General features: G+C 43.4%; 1 protein-coding gene across 10 annotated transcripts in view; it reads right to left on the reverse strand.

Annotated features, from left to right (window-relative positions):
- Positions 1–13015, reverse strand: part of FRMPD3 (FERM and PDZ domain containing 3) — a 143264-nt gene that overhangs the window by 39556 nt on the left and 90693 nt on the right. For 9 of the 10 annotated variants that reach the window (XM_079123697.1, XM_079123702.1, XM_079123696.1 and 6 more), the window contains 4 exons: positions 11588–11692; positions 7648–7755; positions 4779–4910; positions 2560–2679 (listed from right to left, as the gene is read on the reverse strand). In XM_079123697.1, the coding sequence (XP_078979823.1) occupies positions 2560–2679; positions 4779–4910; positions 7648–7752 (357 nt within the window). In that variant the 5' untranslated portion in view covers positions 7753–7755; positions 11588–11692. The remainder of the gene's footprint in view (positions 1–2559; positions 2680–4778; positions 4911–7647; positions 7756–11587; positions 11693–13015) is intronic. The other variant, XM_079123695.1, reaches the window with a different exon arrangement.

Raw genomic sequence — 13015 nt, forward strand, 5'->3', positions numbered from 1 at the left:
GGATTGAATCCAGGGGTACTTTACCACTGAGTCACATCCCAAGTCCATTTTTATTTTTTATTTTGAGACATGGTCTTGCTAAGTTGCGTAGGGCTTTGCCAGGTTGCTGAGGCTGGCTTTTAACAGGTATGCATCACCATGCCTGGCACAATGTGTTCTTTTCTTTTTTGGTAGTGCTAGGGATTGAACCCAGGGCCTAGTGCTTGACAGGCAAGCACTTTACCAACTGAGCTATATCCCCAGCCCATAATGTGTACTTCAAATGTGCAGTTTGTTGTGTGTCAATATTACCTCAATAAAATTGAAATATGGAAAAGAGGGAATAAATCTGATATCCATATTATCACAAAGGGGAGAACTAGGGTGGATATGGTCTCAATATCAAATCTCAAAATATTAGAACCAAGGTGGTCCCCAGAAACTTGCATGAAGATGTTATATTGTATGCACATACAAATATGTAACAATGAATTGCATCATTATTTACAACTATAATGCACTGATAAAAATGGGAATAAAGAAGATTGAACAAAATTCAGGGTAAAACAAAATGAGAATTAAAATTCTAAATTCCTAGAGGGTTGGTAAAGAAACTTGAGGCAGAGAAATGTTCCTAACATTTTAGGTTGTCAAAAAGGGCAGAAAGGACAATGATGATGTCTCATAGCATATTCCCAGGTGTGACCATCAGAGACAGATGAAGTTTGAGTTTATTTTTTCTCTCATCAAGTGCTGTGTACATCCTGCGGGCACCTAAAACTTAACACATCCTAAAAAGATTGTCTTGTCCACAAACCAATTTCACTGCTTTTTTCCTTAACTTGAGGAATGATATCACCTCTGCCAGACACTCATCAAGTCAAGGTCTAATGAATCCTCATTTTAAATCTCTCTTTTTTAGTACCTTTATTTTATTTATTTATCTTTATGTGGTGATGAGGATTGAACCCAGTGCCTTACATATGCTAGGCAAGTGCTCTACCACTGAGTCACAACCACAGCCCTTGAATCGCTCTTGAATCCCACCCACTCCATCACAGCTCTGATTCTGGCCCTCACCATTTCTTCTCTGGATAACTGCCATACTTCCCTAGCTGGTGAATTTCCTTGGCACTGTGTGATCTTTTGAAATTGCTCATCTGACCAGTCTATTCCCCTTTCACCATTTCTGTGTCCCCACAGAATTTCTTTATCTTGGATGCATATTAGAATCCCCTGAGGAATTTTAAAATATTGGGGAGTCCTCTCATAGGGTTTGATTTAATCAGTCTTAAGGGTGGCACAGGATGTTTTTTATGATCTTGAAATGTTTGAATTTTAATGAGAAAATGAACAATCATCCAAAGGCAGAGAAAATCAGGGAGACTGGGTTTTTGGTCTGATAGGAAAAGAGAATATTAACTTTGAGAGCACCTATGTATTTCCTGCTTTGGCACTGAGGTGGACAGAGCATGTTTTACCCAAAGCTTTCCAGATAATTCTAATGTGCAGCTAGGGGTAAGAACCACTGTCCTTAAGTAATAATTCCCAAACTCCTTGGGGTATCAGAACCCCATGGAGGGCTTGTTAAAGCAGATCACTGATATCCAACTCCAAGTTTCTGGCTCAATAGGATTGGGCTGGGCCCCAAATACTTCCATCTCTATCAAGGTCCCAATTGATGCTGACGCTACTGCCTCTGGGACCACACTTTGAGAATCACTGCCCAGCCTCCATTATAAAGCCTATGCTTGCCACGGCATACCAAGCCCTTCACTGTCTGCTTCCTGTCTCTTCAACTTCATATCCTACTGCTCTGTACATTACATCTTGTATTGTAGCTGCAGTAAATCACTCAGTTCTCTCATCATGCCATGCCATTTAGTGCTGCCATGCTATTTAGTGCCCTCATACTCTTGTAAATGCAAGGTCTTTTGCTTAGAAAACATCCCCTCTACTCCATCTCTACATAGCAAACTTCCACTTATCCTTCACAGTGAGGAGCATGTGTGTATCACTTCCTCTGTGAAGGCTTCACTAGCTCGTTCCCATGTGGAGTTGGCAAACTGCTTCCCGTGTGCCTTCATTGACAGTGAACTCCACCACTGTCATATTTATTTACTCACAGAGCAGCTTGAAGGAGCCAAGATGGTTCTTTTGTCATCTTTGATTGGCAATACTTAGAGTAGGGCCTGGCATAGAGTAAGTGCTCAGTGTTTTTGGGTGAAGTGAATTGGGAATCATCTTATCAGAGCCTGGTATTAGAGGCTGAGACCCCCTGCAACCCAATGTGCTTGTTAGACATTGAGATCCTGTGAAGGAGCCAGATTATTCGGGTTGCTTGTTCCTGAAAACTGATGAGCTGCATACTCAAAAAGACAGGACATTGAGCCACAGGTAGCTCAGGTCATCAGGCCAATCAATTTAGCCATGGAGTACAATGGTAGCAGCAAAGGAAAGTGCCTTCAGAACTACCTGGAGGTTGGAAAAACTTACATGGTGACTTCATTGTGATGGCAGAACAGCCTGCCTGCTTGTTTGTCTACTGGTCTGTCTGTGTATCCCCAAGCCAGACTCTACCTGGATGTAAAGGTACTCGAAAGCAGCAGGATCCCGACGCAGCAGCTCCACGGGGTCTTTGGGAAAGAAGCTTATTCGGAAGAGGCATTTCATTCCGTGATAGTGTGTCCGCTGTACCACCTAAATTCCAGGGGAGAGAGGTGGGAATAAGAGATGTACAATCGGGCTGGGGAGATAACTCAGTCAGTAGAGTGCTTGCCTTGCAAGCACAAGGCCCTGGGTTTGATCCCCAGCACCCAAAAAAAAAAAAAAAAAAGAGAGAGATGTACAATCAATGGCTGGGGTGGTGGGCAGTTTGGTGGCTCCTTAAAGTGGGGCTTAGGGCAGAATTAGGCTGTTGTTTCCCACTGTGTCTCACCTGGCAGATTCACATTCTGTAAACCTTGTCTAAGGTTTTGATTTCCCCAGATTCATTTAGACATGGCCGACTGTAGCCTGAAAATATTAAGTGGAAATTTCCAGAAATAAACAATTCATGACTTTCAAATAACTCGTATTATAGCATATTTTTATAATTATTCTATTATTATTATTTATTTATTTTTGGTAGTAGGAATTGAACCCAGATGCAATTATCCACTGAGCCACTTCCTCAGTCCTTTTTCTTGTCGAATTTAAGACAGGATCTCACTAAGTTTCTTCGAGCCTAAGTTGCTGAGGCTGACTTTGAACTTGTGATTGTCCTGTCTTAGCCTCCCAAGTTGCTGGGATTATAGGCATGTGCTACCATACCCAGTTTATTTTTTTTAATATCTTACTATACCTAGTTCATAAATTAAACTTTATCATAGGTCTGTATGTACAGGAAAAACAGTTCACGTAGGGTTCAGTACTATCTATGGTTTCAGGCATCTACTGGTGGGGGGGGGTCTTGGAATGTATTCCCCATGGATAAAGGGGTACTACTGGAACATTAGAGGAAAGTGATGTGGAACAAGGTCATTTCTGCCCTTCTGACCCAAAGTGACTGCTATTTCAAAATCATTTATTTATCACTTCTCAGCCTTTTGGCTAAGATCAAATGTAAGATCATTTATTTAAGACATGAGCCTTATCAACAATCAGATCTAAGTGCTAAAACACTAGGTAGGAAGAGAGGGCTCTTGAAAACTTCTCAGACTCTTTTCTTGCAGAAGTGGTCAGCCTCAAAGAGTAAAGAGTTGCTGATTGGAGGCCAAATCAAAGATTGAAGACCTATTTGGAGGTATAGATGAAACAATATACGTCCAAATATACTGGTAATGGTTGAAGCGGGGGATGGTTAATAGTGTTCACAATACTATATTCCTTCTACATTTGTGTATGTTTGAAATTTTTCATAATAAAAAGTTTAAAATTCCGTTTGGAATAAGAGCCTGGTTGGATTCAAAGGGTTGCTTGGAAAGGGGTATTTAAACCTCACTCGAAGCCGTTCACCCATGGCCTTTCCTTTCCTATTGGTCAGTCTCTCATTTGTGTTTAGCTGACAGCTGAGCTTGAATAATTTTTTCTTTCCAAACTCTGTGTGTGTGTGTGTGTGTGTGTGTGTGTGTGTCTGATTTGGGTTTTTGTTTGACTTCCATGTAGATGCTGAAAAGGAATTTTTCCCAATTGTCCTTCTCCAACTTTTTCCCACTCTACTTTGGAAACCTGTTTGCCACTCTGATAGTTCTTGGTGGTTCACGTTGGTGAAATCCTGTACAGAGTCCTGGATTTCTCCAGCCTTTTTTGCAAATGGTGTGGGCTGGGACAATCAGACATGTTTTCCTACTCTACCTTAGAAGATAATATAGATGACAGGCCATCTATTCTTGATCCTACTCAGCCAATTGTCAACTCTCACTTGATTCCATTGCCTGACTTTTTTTTATCACAGCCTCCATCTGGAAGGCCAAGTTTCTTTTCAGGAGGCAGAAAAGTCTAACAGGTAGGTTTTCCAGGAGACAGGAGACTTGCCACTATTTGTCAATTCAGCATTCTGGGTACTGTGCAGTGAATCACTACACCACACTCTTTCCCCTGGAGGCCAAGACTAAGGATCTTCATGTTCTCCTTAGGTCACAAAGGGCATTGCCAAAGGCCTACTGTGATGGGTAGTAACAAACTTAGGTATAAAATGTGTCTTCTGGGAGCTAACTGAGCATATCATTATGAATCTTCTAGAGAGGGAGTGCCTTGGGTCCTCTCCTCTAGTGTAGGACACATACAAAGCTGTGGGCCAAGATAAAGGAGTTACTTACATAAGCCAGGGGCTGCTTGTCCTGAAGAAGCAGGAACTTGTGATTTTGTTCTGGCCCAGCATACTCAAGGACAAGAGCAAAGTGCTCAATATACCTCAGGGAGAGGCGGTCCTGTAATGTCACCATCACATCCTGTGGAAGAAAAAGAGACTTGAGAGGGTAATCTTTTCTGGCTTTAATTGACTCTAAGTACCAATCATGCAAGGAGGGGATTGAAAGCCAAGCACAGTAGTCCAACAGAGAAGGCTGAGACACTAGCCTTCATGATGGCTGAGGTACTGAGCTCCATGAGCGCTGCCCAGTAGCCTGGGCCCTGGAGAACACCATAGGTACAGCAGGTGGAGGCAGGTATTCCTGAAACTCCCCTGGTAGGGCATATGGCAAAAGAAGGTCATGACCCTTTCTCCTTTCACCTGACAAACTATTTCATGAGTGCCAGGCACTGTGTTGGTTCTCCCCTTATCTCTCATAAGTCAGAATGCCCCCTCCTGTTTTTGCGTCAACTCTCCTTTAAGAATAAGCAAAAGCTACATTTATATGATTAAAAAGTATACTATTTCCAGATTCCTAATCTAAATCAAATGACTTGAGTTACTGGCAAAATGTTCATTTTTGACCGTAGCTGGTTTTTAGAGACAATCAATTTAGCAACTTGAAAAATGTGTCCATGCAGAGGAACTATGTCACGTGTCTGGTGTACAGTCATAAATCTGACTACTTCTGGGCTCCGTCTGCTCTGTTGCCCTACTTTTAATACTAGGGCGTCTGGAAACATATTGGTGGGGGCTATCCAAATTTCAGTTTGGAGACTTCTGCCATCTATTCATTGTGACTTCAGCTTATCCACTGGACTCCAGTGTGAGTGTGTCCAGTGTCTCTCAGCCTCCAAAGGTTGGAAGGAAGCAGACTTGGGAATGCAAAGCTACCTGACAGCCAGGGCTGCCAAACAAGCCCTTCAGTGAAAGGCTTAAATGGCTGAAAGGCATTCGGCCATTTAAATGATAGGCTGGAAATTGGTGGGTACTTGAGAGAATCTCTTTGTGTTATCCAAGTAGTCACAGAGGCACCAGTGTTGCTGGAGCTCTGGCAGGGACAGATGAGGTTTTCTTTGCAGTTCAGCTGCACTGGGATTGTGGATAGCCAAGCCAGCAATTGCCAACTGGTGTTACAAGTGTAATGGCCCTGGTGCCAGGCTGTCAATTCACCCAGGTACCTCTCTGGGACAAGTGGCTTGGCAGCCTATCAAAGTTCCAATGAATAACCAGTGCACCCTTGCTGAAGTCAGAGTGAGACTGCAAGTGTGGGGAACACTGCCGTACTGGAAGGCTGGGGCTATGTGGAAGCCATGGTAGCAGTGATAATGTGAGGGGAAGAATGCTCTGAGAAGCCTCCAAGGGGAAAAGAGGGTAGTAAACACTCCAGTGTGGAAACAGCCTACAATGCGCACAGCAACCCACGAACAAACACCAAGGAAGATTCCAACACAATGAGATATCCTCATCTGGAGGAGTGGTGTTCAGATACCCCGGGGGTTTGCCAAGTTCTGTTTCAATGGTCCCTCCCATAACCTGAGACCTTCAATAGCTAAGAGACCATGCCAAAGGAGTGACATTTTGATCCTAAATCTCCTGGGGGACCTGCCTAGGCCTCAGCCTTCCAAAGAAACTTTTGGTTCAGTCAACATGGTTTAAGTACTGTGCATTACCCAGGATCCTACTAGAACTTTGGGAAGCACACTTCTTCATCATTCATGGACTGTCTTCCCCCCTGCAGAGCACAGTATGTCTGACCTTCAGACACTAAACACTAGTGGCATGATGAATCACTGGGTAACACAAAACTCTCTTGGACATTTCCAAAAGCTTTCTAGGAATGTGCAGTTTTGACCCTTGTGGAAAACTAGTGGCAAGGCCCATTCAGAGCATCTGATATCTCTTTTTTGCAAACATTTACTGGCCCAGGGGCTTCTATATTTATAGGGATGTCTTGGCCCCAGTGTGGGAACCACAGGATATGTATGGGTCAAAGCAGGTTTTCTGGGTAGGTGCTATAGCTGCTCAGCAGTTTGCGCAGCATTGGCTGTGTTAAAATATTCATTCTGGGGATGACATTCTCTTTCTGGAAAGAGTCTGGAAAAAGCAGAACAGATATTTCTGTCCCATAGTAGACTGTACCTGGGGGCAAATCACATCATTGCCTCTACTCCTAGGCACTGAGAGAATCACTAGGACTTTCTGATGCTTGGCTGACCTGTTAACAATCACAGGTTTGTAATTGCTCTTCCTGTGAAAAGAACAGCCAGGGCGGGGTAGCTCAATGGTAGTGTGCTTGTCTAGCATGTGCAGGGCTCTGGGTTTGATCCCCAGTACTGAAACACAAAAGCCAAACTGGTTGTGGCCAGACTTTTCAAATCTTGGTTTGGTGCTTAAGATGTGGTTGTTTTTTAAAAAGCAAAGCATGGCTCAGCTAATTTCCCAAGAGACTGCATTTGTTTATTTCTGTGTGTAAACTTGTGTAGGTGTTATTGTATCAATATAAATTGCTTAATGATCTTCACACTCCTTAGTTCCTAAGAGTCCTCAATGACCCTGTGTGACATGAACATAAAGCAGGTGACAAGCAGATGCGTACCCATGTGTCCACACACATTTTGACAATTACAGTCCACAACTGAGCATGCAAATTTCTGCCACCAGCCATATCTGAGGACTATGCATTTTTGCAGCCTTGTGCTCCTAAGCACTGGGAACTCAAAAGCCAACTTGCTCCAGCAGTAGCAGCACGTGCAGTCTCAGAGGAACGTGAGACACACAGCTGTGTGTCCTCTGCAGAGGCAATGTTGACCCGGGAGAGGAGACTCTGTATGTACCTTAACAGTGGTCCGGCCATCAAATGTGAATGACTTGATCTGCCCGTTTTCTAAGAAAACCTTCAGGACGTTGGGGATGAGGAGGAGAGCTTCCTTCTTCATCATTTTCTATGAACCGGCAGGAAAAAGTCAAGGAGAGGGCTCATTTAGAAGGAGAGGGAAGCCAGAGAAGGGTATAGAAAGGAAGAGAGAGAAGGTTAAGGAGACAGAGAGCCAAAGGAACGGCAGGGCAGACACAGAGGAAAAAGATCAACAATAATGTTATGTGGAGACGAGAGCCAAATTCCCCAAGAAGACATTGGAAAATATCGAAAGTCCATCTCTCATATGACATCACAGTGCACTTGCATTCCCCTGTGATTCAAAGTGTGGCAGCTTTGGGCAGTGCTCTGCCCATGGAGACCACTGTATGTAATCTGAAGGCTTCTTTTGGAGCCCAGCCCACTCACCTCAGCTTATCACCTGATACGTCCCTTTCCACCAGGTCCTTCAGAAACTGAGACCACTTCTCAGTCTGTGTCTTTGCTTTATGGCTTCCTCCCTTCTGTGGCATCCTTATCCCTCTCTGCCTTGGTCCCTGCCTACCTCTCTGGAGTCATGCCTTACCATTCTTGGTATCTTCACCTCTAATAATTCTTCATTACTCAGGGACTATCTTGCTTCCTACAGGACACTCAGCATCTCTGACCTTGAGACACTAAATGCCAATATCATGAAAAGTCAGTGGGCTGATACAAAATATCCCCAGATATTTCCAAAGCTTGTGGAGGGTGGGCAATAGTAATGCTGATTGATTGAGATCTACTGGCAAGGCCCATTTTCAAACACCTGATAGCTAACTAGCAAAAGTTTTCCTGGTCCAGGGGCTTCTTTATTTATAGAGTGGTGCTTGTTAATTTCTCAATAAAAATTCATTAAATAAAAGCTATTTCTTCTGCTTTCCTCTTTCCTTTCCTGGAAAACTCCTATTCATCCTTTAAAACCCATCCCAAATATGTATTCTGTCAAGACTTAGACCAGATGGTTGAACCTGGTCTCCCCATGTGTTCCTATGGCGAACTATACACACCTCCCTCAGTGGGTGTACACACACACACACACACACACACACACGCACATACATATATACCTGTGTGTGTGTGTGTGTGTGTGTGTGACCCACCTCTACCATAATATATGTATGTATATTCAAATATATATTTGAAATTAGAAGTGGGCTAGGAGTTCATCCAATCATTCCATAAGTGCTCATATTTTTGATGAATATTTGTCTTTCATAATCAAACACTAAACTCAGAGCACAATGACCATGGCTATTCATCTTTGTAATCCCAACACTGAACTGGGTTCCTGGCACACAGTTGGTTCTTAACAAATGGCTGCTAAATGATTGACCAATAGGGGCTTAAAATGTGCTTACTTGAATAATCAGACTCATCAAGAGGATCCAACCATTTCTCTGGGCTAAGATCATCAGTTCTATAGAAACTCATAGGCTTGATTCAGTGGGTATTCACTGAGTCTCTCCTCTCTGTCAGCTAAACTCCTAGGATGACGACAGCAAAGATGGAGGACTTGAGTCCAGCCTTACTTATTGTTATACTGACCCAAAATTCACATACCTTATGAAACCAAAACAAACCAACAGGCATGAGATGGTTATGGTTTTCTAGATAAGATGTGTTGGATTTTGATTCTGAAGGAGATGGTAGACGTGGATTATTAGAGAAACCAGATGAGAACAGTAACTGTTACAAAGCATTCAATAGAAAAAAACAAGTTCTCCTGAGTTGGAGTGTGGCTGGCAGTGGTGGGAATCAGAGTCAAGTCTGTCTGGGGTCAAGCCAAGGTGGGCAGTGATGGGATATAAAGTTGGAAAGGTGTGACTCCCTGATCCTGAGATGCCTCTCTCCTGCCAAGCCCAGAGGCCCTGGAGCCCCAGGCTGATGACGCTCAGCAGTGGCAGGTTTTATTTAGCACACTGGGCTGGACTCAGATAATTACTTAATTGATTTTGCTTAAAAATAGAGTTGACAAGAAACGCCCACAGGATTTATTTTTGCTCTGGTTGCTTAATAAAGCCTTGGAACACAAGGGGAAAGGGATGATAGGACAGCCCGGAGTCACCTGGACCTGGACTAGCCCAGGTCCCAATAGGCTGCTATGGTCCACACCAGCAGCAGTGGTGCAGTGGGTGCTATTATGACGTCACATAATTTCCTGAGCACAGAGAAAACTGGGAGACTGATGTGCATGTCTCTCCAGATAGGAATATCAAACTATGCTTGGTGGTCTGTCCAGGAGAAAGAGAAGTAACTCTGGATTGGTTTTAGCTACTACTGTGCATTTGGGTTGGGCTGGAGCGAGGGCTTGATTCTGCCTGTGGCCTAGCTCTGAGGTATGGAGAAGGGAGTCATGGTGGAGGACGGAGAGTGGAGAAGGGAAAGAGAAAAGGTAAAAGAGAGAAGGAGGAAAAAAGGGGGAGGAAGGGAAAGCTTTGAGGGTGTTCTGCACTGGGTGTCCTGGCCTTGGTTGATTCCTCTCTAATGTAGAGAAGGGATATTGAATCTTTCCAGATTCAAGCCATATGTCCTTGGGGTATTCAAGGATTCAAGATGCACATGTCCCCTTGGTGATTTGGATCTCAGGATCTGCTTCACTTTAATCTGCAGTGGCTCCACCATTCTCCCTCTTCTCTGTTCACCAACCCCTGCTACTCTTTAACCTTTTCTTTCAGGACTGAGATGGATTCCATCTACCAATTATTCAAACAGCTTGCCAGTGGGGTCTTTTGGTTTCTCCGGCCTTTCTCATACAGAGATGGAGGAGGACACATGCTAGGTTTGGAGATGAGTATCAGGGAAATGGAGATGGAAGAAAACTGTGTCCTCTATTCTTTCTTCTGAGTGGCTCTATAGAAGTGCCTGGCATTCTGCTGATTTTCCTGCTTGTTCTGGGCCTGCTATCTTCTCTCAACAATTGCAGCTGTGCCTCAGTACATAAATGCTAAGGGCCCCTGACAGCTCAGCCCATCACTGTCTACAAAAGCACACAGGAGCCTGTTAGCTGCAGTTATCCCTATCCACTGGGATGTCACCAACTTCCACAGTTTCCTAGGGGACTTTAGGCCAGGATCCATGCCTGCTGATCACACATATTTTTGCTCTCCATTCACCTCTTTGCATCTGCATATCTGAAGCAGACAGCTGACTGCCTGTAAACACCACAATGCAGTGAGAAAAACTGTAGCTGGCCAGTACCCCCAGATTGGCTGCTGCATGGCACAGAGTGTCAAATATTACTGCTACTCAATATCCTACTGCCCAGCAGTGGCTTCTCTATTGTCTCAATTGAATCACTTGTCCCCCAACACTACTGAGAGGTGTCCAGTGGCAGGAAACAGTTATTTATTTTGCATCCCTTGTGGGGCTGGGAACACAGTAGGGGACTAACAAAAACCTGGTGATTTAAGGGGAGCCTGAATTATTTCCCCTTGGCAGCTTCGCCCATCACCACAGTCTTCTCCAGTTAAGATGTGGAGTTGCAGGAGCACTTCAATGTGAAGAGAGCTCAATTTCACCAGCTGCTTGTTCTCTGGATCTTCAGAAAATCATTACTTCCTTCCTGCTTCTATCAAGTAGCCAAAAGATGTTTATGGAGCACTTGCTCTCAGTGAAAGTTATTGTACTAGGAACAGAAATTTCTCTGAGCATCAAGAGCATCCTAAGTGAATCAATATATGTTTCTTCTTCGATGCTTAGGACCTCTCCAGATGCTACACCCTCCTTTCCACTCACTATCTGCTCACTCACAGTGTCCGGATCCTCATGCTCCAACCCCTTCAGAATGCCATTTACTGTGAGGAGCCCCAGAGCGAGACTTTGACAGCCAAGATGATTCTGGTCAAGGGCTGAGGGTAGGGAGTTGAGAATATACTTACTGCATCTATTTCTCCAACTGCCACCTGCTCAGAAAATCGGACCTTCACAGGATTGGACCTCAGCTTGGCCTTCTTCGCAGCACTGATGAAGGCAGATTTGGGGGACTGGAAAAATAATAGAGAGCTGGTAAGTTCTCCATACCTGGGGGAAACCTGAACTTTGTCACATCATAGTTAAGATGTTCCAGTAGAGTTGCATTTTGCCATTCTGATCAAGAAATCAATAAATAAGTATTAGTTACTTACTACGTGCAAGGAACCTGCTAAGGATTGTCCCTCTATGTGATTGGTGGTTGTGCAAAAGCTGAGCATGAATCTGAATTTGGATAAATTGAATCCCATTATTAATGCTCTAAGCCTAAGGGAATTTGCAAAAATTCTTTAGTAATAACATATATTGAATTTTTATATATTTGGTTTCCTTAATATGGGATATGCCTAAATGGTGGATTTTATTACATCTGAATACAAGCTTCCCAAAGGAGTTACAGAAATGATCTTATTCATTTCACAGATATGCCCTGCCTCCAGGAAGGAGGTGCATAACAAATATTTTTTAGATGTGGGAGAAAGGAGATCCAGCACTCCAAAATGACTCATCCAGTTTCCACACTGTTCAGGAACAGAGATATGAGACATTTAACCCAGGTCTACTTCTGGGCCCTACCATTTTGTTTATCCAATTTTGTAAGCAAAGCTCAAAGAATCAGCTAAGTTCTCTAGTTCTTGAAAACTCTCCCAAAAATTCAGCAGGAAGTATGATTAGCAAACACTCGGAATTACAGCTGGATCTCCATATCCATAGGTTCTGCATCCTTGGTTTCAACCAACCACAGATCAAAAATATTTGAAAAAAATTATATTTGCACTGAACATTTACAGACCTTTTTCTTGTCTTTACTCCCTAAACAATACAGTATAACAACTACTTACGAAACACCTGCATTGTATTTGGTATTAAAAGTAATCTAAAGATGATTTAAAGTATACAGGAGGATGTGAGTAGATTATATGAAAAGACTATGCAATTTTATTTCAGGGAATTGAGCATCCAAGATTTGGGTATCCATCTGGTGAGGTGGGGGTCCAGCAACCAATATGCCATGAATACTGAGGTGATTTTTAGATCCCAGGTAGCCTAGCAGCCAGGAAGCACAGAGGTCGTGCACAGGGGCATCCTCATGTCTTTAGGGACATTTATTCATTTGACAAATTTAGTACGGTCGTATTCTGTTCCAGACACTGTTGCAGGCAATGATTAAGACAGCAGTGAACAAAACAAACAAAACTCCCTGGCCTCATGGAATGTCCATCCTATCAGGACCAGACAGAAAATGAACAAGTATCTTTAGGTAGCAAATAAGGACTAGAGTTGTCACCCCTTATCCATAGTTTCTATTTCTGCCATTTCAGTTCCCCATGATCAAC

The sequence above is a fragment of the Sciurus vulgaris genome, assembly GCF_902686455.1.
Source record: "Sciurus vulgaris genome assembly, chromosome: X".
Taxonomy (NCBI): domain Eukaryota; kingdom Metazoa; phylum Chordata; class Mammalia; order Rodentia; family Sciuridae; genus Sciurus; species Sciurus vulgaris.